The 11,310-nt window shown below is 49.9% G+C and overlaps 1 protein-coding gene across 1 annotated transcript in view; it reads left to right on the forward strand.

The window, feature by feature from the left end:
- The first annotated feature begins 10,891 nt into the window (after positions 1-10,891).
- The window catches only part of Slco2a1 (solute carrier organic anion transporter family member 2A1), a 75,950-nt gene continuing 75,531 nt past the window's right edge, over positions 10,892-11,310 (forward strand). The window contains exon 1 of the mRNA XM_028756859.1: positions 10,892-11,120. Coding sequence (XP_028612692.1) covers positions 11,025-11,120 — 96 coding nt within the window. The 5' untranslated portion in view covers positions 10,892-11,024. The remainder of the gene's footprint in view (positions 11,121-11,310) is intronic.

Below are 11,310 nucleotides of genomic sequence, written 5' to 3' on the forward strand. Positions count from 1 at the left end.
AAGGGGAGAGAAAGGTAGGACAGGACCTAGAGTGTCCTTCTTGACCCAACCTGGGGTGGGATTCCTGGTGATGATTTCCATTCCAAAACTGCACAGAAACTGCTGTGTGATAAGGGGATTGCTTTCTCCTCCCCTACCTCTTCTCCTTCTTCCTCCTCCCCTCCCCCCTCTTCCTCCTCTTCCTTTTCCTCCTCACACGTCTCCTCTTCCTCTCCTTTTAAACTAAGCCTATTATGTTTGCTTCATTATAAAACGGTACTTCTAAAATTCAAAAGATGTAGAAAAATGAAATTATGCAAGAGCACGTGTGCACCCAATGCAGCTATAATCTTTATAAATACTCCACTGTGTCTCCTTCTAGTCTTACACTGCCTGTAATAGCATGCATGTGGTAGATGTACACCTGTATTCATGTGCACATGGATTCGTGAAGGCCACAGGTTAATCTGGGTGTCTTCTTCAAACACTCTCCACCTTAGTTTTTGAGATAGGTTCTCTTACTGAAACTGGAGCTCACCAATTCAGCTGGGCTGGCGGGCCAGCGAGCCCCAGATCTGCCTGTCTCTTCCTCACCAGTGCTGGGATCACAGACACACACACTGCTGCATCCTCCTGGAACTGCATTTTGAAATTACAAATGACGCATATTATATGTGGAATACATAATTTAAAAAATTTAAATCACATTCATTTTTATTAAGAGAGTGTGTGTTGGTATGTGTGTGTGTAGTTATGAGGACAACTTAGGAAGTTGTTCTCTCCTTCTATCATGTGGTTCCTGGGGACGGAGCTTGGGTCCTCAGGCTTGGCAGCTAATACCTTTACACAATGAGCCATCTTGCCCACACAAATTGGCCTTCTTATTTGACGTCATGATATAGACGTTTTCTTTGTTATTATAACTTTTGGGGGGATAACCTTTAGTCCCACAGATAGCCCATGGAGCTGTGTCCCTGTATACTCTTCACCAGGGGCTGAGAAGTCTTGTCTCTGCCCTGGCAACTACCCAGCCATAAGTACTTGAGCCCAGCAGAGTCTAGTGGGCTCTATAGTGTGTGAGACCAGAGAGACAATGGCTGCCCTCAGAAGACCAGAGAGCCAGGTCACACTGACCTCTCCATGGGACTAACCAGCCCTTGACCTCAAACCTTCTTTGAAATGGGATCAACAACTTGCCTCACAGAGTAACTGCCAGGCAAGTGAACTATCAGCTCAGCCCAAATCTTGGTTTATTGGATTCACCAGAACCTTCAGAACCCAGCAACAGGAAATGCAGTCCAGCAAAACTTAAACCATAAAGACAATTTATTAGCTCACAGAATTGCAAAGTCCAGATGCAGTGACCTAAGAGGAACACAGAGCCTGGAAGATATGGCCATGGGCCTCAGTCATTGTAGTCCCACCTGCTTACTTTTCTTGTCACCACTTCCTAGGGAACTTTCTTTACAGTACTCCCCAGACCTTCACGCTGAGGACAGTACCCCCACTCCTGGCATCCCCAAGAGAAACATATTGCCCTGACTGCTCTAGCAGAGGCTGGAGTGCCTAGGCCTGGCCTACGTCCACCTGCCTCAGTGGGCATCCACTCACTTATACCTCCCAACCTGTGAATGATTGAAGGTGGTGGTCCCAAGAAGGGTCAGGGGGTGCCTTCATTAAAAGAGAGGGAGACTTGGGAAGGGTCAAATAGCAGCCATGTACTTCACAGACTACCAGTTCCACTGTGGCTAGAAGGAACTTCTCAGAGGAGGGAGCCCAGCATCCCCTGTGGGTTTGATAGTCATAATCCTTTGTGCTATGCTCAGAATCTTCCCTGGCCACTCTCTTCCTCTGCCAGCTCTACGCTAGTACAGTAAGCATTTTCTTTCAAATGCCCAATGCAAAGAACCACACCCTCAGTCCCCGTGACCATGAACTGGGAGGAGGCTGGCCTTCAGTGACCTCATCAGGTGACTCACCCTACCTTCACAGATACGGTCCAAGGTGTATCACAGTCCCAGGCCCAGTTGAAGTGTCCTGGAACAGGAAGAGGTTGGAAGTCTGAGATGGGACTGGAAATCCCTGTCCAGTCCCAACGCCCAGGGCCCTATCTGTGTTCAGCAGGGAACAAAGATGTGCAGGAAGTATGTCTCCCATCACCCCGTGTGCCCGAGAGGCCAGGAGAGGCACGTGGTCTTTGGATCCACCTAGCTGGGGGTTCTGCAATGGCACCCTGCTTTCTGCTCTTGTGTGCACTTGGTCTCTGTCCTGAAGTCTCACAGCCCACATGGTAGGAAGTCAATCCAAGCAATGCAGTAAGGATGTACCAATGGCAAAGCAGGGCCCTGATCCCTTCAGAGGTGAGAAAATCAGGGCTCGACATTAAGGGGCAAGGACCATGGCAAGGGTACTGAAGGAGGGGAAGGTGGGACGAGGAGCCCAAGGCCCTTCCAAAAGTGGAGGACACCACAGATAAAGGGGAAAGAGACTGCAGATGCTGAGGAGAGACTGAGGAACAAAGGTCTGAGGAGAGAGGGGCCCACTAGATCCAGAACCAGGGTCCAGGGTACATGGCATTGACAGGACACCTGCTGTAGAGAGGTCAGGTGCTGATCTAGGTGTGTGTAGGTAGGAAATCTAGGAAGTAGGCTAGGATCCTCAGGCTTCCTCATGATGACTTCTAGGGTTGACTCTGTGGTGGATAAAGTACAAAGACACAAGGACAGGAAGGGAAGGCAGGCGTTCTGAGAGAACTGAGGAAGCCTGTTGTCACGGAGTGCTCTCTCCTATGGCACTCTTGGTCAGCTTCAAGTTGAATGTGTGACCTTGAGCTGCAGAGCTTCATATGGAATGTTGGGGACAAGAAAGACCTGAGGACTCCCTGGGAGGTCTTCCACAGCTGGCTTAGTCAGGTCACACATCCCACCCCACCCCACCATGGAATGCTGGCTTTGCACTATGGAGGCCAGAAAGATGTCACTGCTAGGAAGAAGGGACCTACGTGATGGAAATACAACAGGGGAGGTGACCTTAAATAGAGAAAAAGATCCCCAGGTGAGCTCATGCCCACTGAACTTTGCAAGTCACTACTGGACCTCAGTCTTAAGGCAAAGGGCTTGAAGGGGGAAAAAATCACTATTTATACAATAAACACATTAAAGAAGCTTTCATCATTGAACCCCAGCAGATGGTTGAATAACTCCTGTTTGCAGGCACAGCCATTCATGAGAGCGGGAAGAAAAGCCCCTATCATGTATAACTATGCACACAGTAAAGATGATCGATACGCTGCCAGCTGTTGTTGCTGGCTTTAGGTAACAATTGTATTGGAAAAGAATTAGGAAAAGTAGAGAATTCAGCAAAATTTATATAGTGATGCAGAATAATGGGAAAATACAACCTTCCTAGTAGAATTAATAAAACGCAGTAAATTGTTTTTAGAAGACTATCAGGTATAGATCAGCAAACACTTTAGAAACAAGTACCGTGGTAGAGACTGACTGAGGCTCTATATCCTCTCATCAGCCTTGAGAAAGCAAGCCCCGTGGGTCCTCAGGTCCTCCTGTGGAGGACTGAGAGAGCATAGAAGCTTGCTGAATGTGTGCCTGCAGACTCAACTCCTCTACTGATCAGAGTAACAGTGAGCCCGCCTTAGTATGGGCTGGGGCTATGACCTGAGCATGAATGAGTGGCATGTAGATAGGACAGGCTAGACCCCCTTCTCCAAGGAAGAGGCTTCCAAGGGAGTGGACATGGGGAATGTGCGGGGGAGGCCCATGAGAGTTTCTCCTTTCTTTGCCAAATGACCTGTACTGGGTAAGACCAGGAGCTAGCACGAAAGAGCCAGATCCTGGGAAAGTCATCATGAATGACCACTGAAACTATCCTGGGCGTGTACGCGGGCCCTGGCACATCCCAGAGAAAACAGAGAGAAGCAGGAGGCATGACCCTCTGGTGCCATAATACACCCCACTTGTCACATCACATTTTCTTGGGGGAGGCTGGTGTGTATCTGAGAGCTGAGAGGGGAAAACAGGCTGAGAGGGAGAGACAATGACAGGTTGGAGGCCCTGAAGGACACCCATGCTGGAGGGCCAGAGTCACAGGACAGGGAAGAGTAAAACAGTGGTCTTGTAGCCAGACCTACAGGGTCCACCAGTGGCAACAGCTTTTCTTGGACTTTTGTTTAGGGAGAAGTTACCAGCCTGGTTGTGTTCATGGCAGCAGGTTTGCATTTTTCAGAAGGGAAAGTTTTCTAAGGGGCAGAGATGGATGATGCATTCCTCCATGGGCTCTGGACTTGGTTAGCCTACAGCTGTGGCCCTCAGACTGTGTGCAAAAGCCCCCATGTGCTTAGACATTGTACCTGGCTTCCATGTTTCTGTCCCGGCTCTGCCACTTAGAAGCTCTGTGACTGACCAAATTACTGTACCTCGCTGTGCCTTAGTTTTTCTTAAAATGTTGTTGTTCATTATGTGTATGTGTGTGAGAGTTTGTACATGTGAGTGTAGTTGCTCATGGTAGCCAGAAGAAGGTGCCAGATCCCCCTCCGCCATAGTTACAGGCAGTGGTGAGCCATCTGACATGGGTGCCAGGAGTCCTCTGCAAAAGCTGTACGCATGGTTAATCATTGAACCATCTCTCTAGTCCTCTTGCCCCAGTTTCTGCAAATGTAAACCAGAACTGATAAAAGCATTATCTTTCATTGGAGCGTTTAGAGTACTAACTAAATGAATTGCCATTGTTTTGATTACTGACTGTTGGAAGTACATGTCAAATAAAAATATAAAATTGTATAGGTTATCTCCTCATGAGTTGTTGGCCAGGAAGGACCCAAGGGTCCTCTAAACAGTTCAGGCTTTACAATTGCTCTCAGTTGCCCACTAGAACCAGTTGATAAAGACCATATTGCTGAAGGTATCATATACTTTAGTTGCAGGACAGAGAAATCAATCTGAACCTGAATTAGGAGTGTCTTACTGCCGGCTGGTCCCCAGAGTGCTAAAAGGTTCTAAGTGCTGTAGAGGCACTGGAGAAGGAAAGCCACCAATGGTCTTAACTTGCTGTGAACCCTGAGAGTTACACCACCAACCAGTAGCGGTGTGACTATTATGAGGTAACCAACCCCTTTCTTATTGGCTTGTAGAGCTGCTTCACAGGAGGAATTCAAACCAGGTACTGTAACCCTGGTCAGAATCCCATAGCTAGGGAGGTCACAGGCCCTAGAAGAGGACCTGCTACTTTTATTTTGCTAGATGGGCACGCTGTCAAACTGCCCTCTAAATAGCTCTGTGTCTACCACATATCAGTACTGTTCTCAGCCTTGGCCAGAAAAGCATCTGCAGTGAGTATAGAGACTCAAATGGCCAAAGTGCTGACAGGAAGTGACCGTTGAGCACTAAGCACTAAACAGAAGAGCCCAAGGGTGAGAAAGAATACCATAAAGTGCTGTCTTCTGGACAGGACATGGTTTTTGCATCGTGAGCTCACAGTTGTAGCGGCTGTCTGCACAAGACTGGGTCATCGACATTCCGTCATGGACAAGGGAGGGGCTCACAAGGCCCCACCCCTCCCTGAGGAACCATGGGCAATTACTGGTTGCTGAGGCAGAGAGAGTCATATTCCTCAGTGGTCTAGCCACTGGTCGGTTGTTCTTGCTCAAGTAAATACCTCCCCACCCATGCTCGTGCCGGCAGCCCTAATTAAATGCAGTGGGTCACAAAAAAACAAAACAGCAACACCAGAGAGAAAGATATGAAAGTAGGAGGGGTATGCTGGGAACAAGAAGGGGTTTAATGAGAGGGGGGAGAGAAGAGAGGATAATAGGGGGTGAGGAGATATGACCAAAGTAAGGGTGTGTGTGTGTGTGTGTGTGTGTGTGTGTGTGAGAGAGAGAGAGAGAGAGAGAGAGAGAGAGAGAGAGAGAGAGAGAGAGAAAGGACAAATAGAAAGTAATTAAGATAGTAAAACATATACAAGAAAGACTTGTGCCTTTAGCCATCACACCATTTGACCCAGTCGTGACCTGTGACTAACTAAACCATCAGGAACACTGCATTTACGCTTTCTCCTTTTCTCCTGGACCCATAGAATCTGGCCTTCCACCGTATCATCCACTGTTAACACCCTTGCTTGGGTCCTTGCAGGACCGGCCAGCTCAGTAGCTGCCCCTCAGGTCACACCTTGTTCACAGCACGGACAGTCTTCAGTCTTCCTCTTTGAACATGACCTCTGGGCTCTACCCACTCCTCTCTCCCTGGCTTACCTCCTTCCGCTCTGGTTCTATCTCTTGGGCAGATGTTTCTGCAGGCTTTTCTCGATGCCCTTCTCCTCACATCCTCACCGGGAGACTTCATCCTTCCTGGAAGGTTAGCATCACCTCCACCCACCCTTTTCTTAACTTCTGTGTCTATCCTGGGCATTGAGTCAGCATAGCCACCCACCAGCTGCCCACTTTAAAAAGTATTTATTTAATTTAAAAAAATTATAATATCCTTTTCCCTGTTAGTCTATTCCCTCCAACTCTTCCTCTGCTCCCTCTCAAACTCATGGCCTCTTTTCCTTTTGTTTGTTTGTTTGTTTGTTTGTGTTTGTTTGTTTGTTTGTTTGAGACAGGGTTTCTCTGTGTAGCCCTGGCTGTCCTGGAACTTACTCTGTAGACCAGGCTGGCCTCAAACTCAGAAATCTGCCTGCCTCTGCCTCCCAAGTGCTGGGACTAAAGGCATGCGCCACCACCGCCCAGCTCCTTTGTTGTTATACACACACACACACACACACACACACACACAGAGTGTAAATATATAAATGTAAACCCAACCTGCTCAGTCCTGCTTTTGGTGTTACTTGTATGTATATGATTTCAGGGCTGACTGTTTGGCGTTGGGTAACCAAGGATAAGGCTTCTCCTTGGGGAAGACTATTTCTCCCACTCTCTGCATTCCTTAGCTGCCAATAGTTCTTTGCCTATGGGTAGGGCACTGTGAGATTCCCTGTCTCTGTGTTAGCATGTCTGTGGCTGTCATCCTCAGGCGGGTCTTGTTTAGACACCCATATTGTTGAGTATCAAGAGTGGAGCTTGATAGGAGACCGTCTCAGTAGGTTTCCTGATCCTCTGGCTCTTAGAACCAAGGGCTCTGCCACATCTTCCAGAATGTTCTGTGAGTCTTCAGTGAAAGAGTTGTGTTGCAGATGTATCACCTGCGACTTAACACCCACAATCATTTGCTCTCTGCACTTTGACCAGCGGTGGTTTTCTATAATGATGTCCATCTGTTGCACAGATAAGTTTATTTGATGACAGACAAGAGCTACAATTATCTGTGGGCATAAGGCTAGATATTCAGAATCCACTTGCCCGTCTTTACCTGTATGTAATTCAAACTGGGTGAACTCAAAGTGAATCCTTAGGACACCACTGGCTTCCCCCATGGCTGCTAGTCCTTCTGGGTCCCCTCTGCTGAGGATGAACATGGCAAACACTGTGTGCAAGCTGAGTGGTGGGACTCCTCACCGACGTGTGTACCACTACTACATGAGTGCTATCTCCCTGCAGTATTCCCTGAATTTTTTCTCCCTACCTCTTGTGTAGTCCAAGCTTCTATCTCTGCTCCTGGAACTCTTTCCAGATCTTGCCCCTTTTCCTCTCTCATCTGGTTGTGTAGAGGCTCATGGGAAGTGCAAATCAGCTCAGAGCCCCTGCTACTCAGAAGTTTTCAATGGCTGTCCCTGTGCTCTAGGGATAATAAGGCCTCCATTCTTAGCAAGCCACTTGGTTTTCCAGTCTCTCCCCAGCCTCACGTATCCTTGCTGTCCCTGGTTTTGTACTCCAGCCAGAGTGACTCCAGAGTGACTCCTTCCTTCCCTCTATCCTTCATCATCCTTATTCTTAGGGTGTCACTTGACAGTCACCTCTTCAGATAGGCCCTCCTGCTGTCCTGTGTACATTGGGGCCCTCTTGCATGTTTGCATCTCCTGTGCTCAATCACTCTGTAATATGGCCGAAGCCTTCTCTCTACTCTCCCCACAGGGACAGAATGGCTTAGTGGCCAGGGCCTGCAACTGTGCCCTGGGGTTGGGCTCTTGTGTTTTTAGCACTAGAAAATATTTTCTGAAACCAAAGGATGGAAAGTTCAGCAGAGATTCTGGTGATTTTGAGGACATGGATAGCTCCATGTGGAGACAACAACACCCTTTCTCTTCTTTTCCCTAACAGAACTTCAGTTTTACACCAGAGGGCAACATTCGTGTGAAGCTTATTTCTTAGTCCTTTGTAGGGGGTTACTTTGTGGTCCAGTCAACAAGATTTAAGGCAAAGTCTGTGTGTGAAAAGTTGTTTTTCTGCTGTAAGCCTGGCCCTTTCCTGTTTCCTGTCTTTTACTTCTTCCCTGAAATAAAGAGAGAAGGCTGGAGGAAGAGCAGCCATCTTGTGACCATGAGCTAGCCATAATCATGGGAGCCACACAAGGAACCCTGAGGGCGTCATGTCATGACCCTCTAACTACCAACAGCCAACCTCTTACAACAGACTGTTAGTCCAAAGAGAACTCCATTTCCCCAAATCCTGGTGGTTAGACAAAGGCTAGCTACTCATTCCCATTGGTCCCCTGCAGTTTCAGTTACATTCCCTCCTTTTTGACCCTCCCCACCTCACTCTCTCTGTCTTCCCCATACCCATCTCTCTTCTCCCCCTCTCTTCCCCCTCTCTAGGTTTCTCTGTCTCTCTTCTCTGCCTCTGATTCTCTCATGCTCAGGTCTGGGCTGCTAGCCATGTTCAGTCTAGTACTCTCTCTCTGCTCTGGGCCCTTCCTGATGCCTCTGTCTGTTCTCTCCCTCACATCTACAACAAAAACCTCCCCTTAACCATACCGTGAAATATCCATATCATCAGTTAATGCACAGACAAGTATGTCTCACTGAAGTCACTGCGGTCTGGTCGGACTCCCCTGATAACAATTCTGAACAAACACTTCCTTTAGAGGTGACACACTGGTCATGATACCAGGCAGAGGGCAAAGTTAAAGGAGCAGGACAGCATTTACATAGGAGAGGTGGATTCTCTCCCTGGGTGTCTACTAGAAGAACCACACTGGAAGGCCACATGTTGAGGAAGAAATTCTAATCACTGAGGCCCCGTGGTGAAATGCGATTGCTGCACTAGATAACTCTATAAGTGCTTGAGGCTAGAGAGATAGCTGTCAGTAGTTGGCCTGCCTTGCAAGCAGGAGGACCTGAGTTCAATCCCATGTAATCAAAGAGAACAATTATGGCTGGGTGCACTTATAATCACAGGCCTGGGGAGGCAGAGACAGGTGGATCCCTGGGGCTTGCTGGCTAGCCCCAGGTCAATGCCAGGCCAGTGAGTCTCCTTTTCAAAAACAAGATGGACATCTGAGAAACGCTTGGGGCTGTCCTCTGGCTCCACTGTTTCTTCATTCTACACAAGAGTGCTTCATAGTTGCTGGGCTTTGGCATCAGGCAAAGCTGAGTTCTGGGTCTAGCTCTCTTACTTCCTTGCTTTGTGGCTTTGGTCCCTCTAACTGATCCCACTAGCATCTCCTCGCCTGTAAAGTCCAGATCGTCACAGCACCTCTCACTTAGATCAAGCGCTGGTGGGAGAAGAAATCCGCAGAGCATCAGGCACAACCCATTATGGATGTGGCCTTCTGTGCCCAGTGTACACTGTCACCTCTGTCTGCCTGTGTTCCATGGTGGTCAAGCTTGCTGTGGGTCTGGAAAGCCTCTGCGGGTGAACAAAGCAACCAGAAGTTGTCCACTGTCCAACAGCCTCTGGATTGTTGCTGTGTCCGGAGTCCTTGGCCTCTGCTTGTCAGTGCGTAGGATGAAGTCCCCAGACCGTCAGACCAGACCAGAATCGGAAAAACATCGGCCTTCAGAAATAACGAAGCCGTGGGCTCCATCCTTCGCCCGGTCGTGTCTCCTATATTGACAGCATCTTTTCCTGGGCCGGGCTGGAAGAGGTGGTTGTACAGAAGACAATAGAGTAGGAAGCTGGAAGGATGCCTCCTCCCAACTGCCTCAAGAGCTTTTGCTGGATCTCCTTTGGCTTTTTCTGGAAAAGGCTCACCTTTTTTCTCTAAGGTCCGAGTCCAGGAGAGGAAAAAATATCTTGCTCACTCCAGCCTTGCAGAGGAGGTCAGTGCGGGGGCAATCCCTTGTCAGACCAGCGCTTCCTTTTGTCCCAACCCCCCAGCACTTCAGGCCAGACCCGCTGACACTCGACAGCGCTTGCAGTTTACCTTGGCTCCGTTCCAGTGAGTTCGAGCCCAGCCCTGGGGCGGCCCCCACCTCTCCACCTTGTTACGCCTTCCCACCCTCCTCTGCAGCGCAAAGAGCAGTTTAAATATAAATCAGTCCTCGGCACAAACAGAGCTTGGGCGGCGAGTCTCAGAGCCATCACCGGAACCGTGGGCCCAGGTTTGGGGAGCGAGTGCAGACACGCAGAGCCCGGCTCTGGACAACCCCAAGAGCCACAGAGACTCCTCGCTCCCTTCCACCACTCCGTGTTCCTCGAGTCCACTCTAGCTTCCCATCTCTTCCTCAGTGCCGCGCCTACCTTAACTCCCCAGGTCTCTCTATTGGCCTGCAGCCTCCTGTCTCCTCCATCCTTGGTCACTCCTTCCTCGGGGACCGCCACCTCCCGGCACGCTACCCCCAACTCCCATCCCCCGGCCAGCAGGACCTGATAAGCAGCCAGGGCTCACCCAGGTCTAGTCCCAGAGCCTCTGGGCTTCCACAGCCGCGACTCCAGGGCCCAAGACACCTGCCTGGGGAAGGCGGCAGCGGCTGGGCGGGGGCTAGCAGCACCTCTGACACCCAAGGAAGCGAGGGAGGAGAGAGAGCGCGTTTCATCATCGGCCGCCACTTATAAAAACTTCTGGGCGCTCACTCTCTTGCTCAGTCTCCGCGTCGCGCTCCCCATCGCCCCGCTACCGCCGCTGAAGCCCGAAGCACCGGAGTCCCGCAGAACCTGACCACGGCCTGCCGCGACCACCTTGGCCCGGCCCGGGGACGTCGCCTCAGTCACGATGGGGCTCCTGCCCAAGCCCGTAGCGCGCCAGGGCAGCGGCACCTCCTCTGTCCCAGCCAGAGGTTGCTCCCGTTCGGTCTTCAGCAACATTAAGGTGAGTAGATTTCGGGGTAAGAGGGCGGCAGGGTGAGTGACACAACCTAGGACGTCGATGAGGCCAGTCTGGGAGCACTGGGTGCACCAGAATCCCTTCTCTGTGCCTTGTCACATCGGTGTGGCCTGGCCCGTGTGAGGGGCCTCTCTCTCTCTCTCTCTCTCTCTCTCTCTCTCTCTCTGTGTGTGTG

This window comes from Grammomys surdaster, unplaced genomic scaffold, assembly GCF_004785775.1.
Source record: "Grammomys surdaster isolate TR1022 unplaced genomic scaffold, NIH_TR_1.0 126131, whole genome shotgun sequence".
Classification (NCBI taxonomy): Eukaryota; Metazoa; Chordata; class Mammalia; order Rodentia; family Muridae; genus Grammomys; species Grammomys surdaster.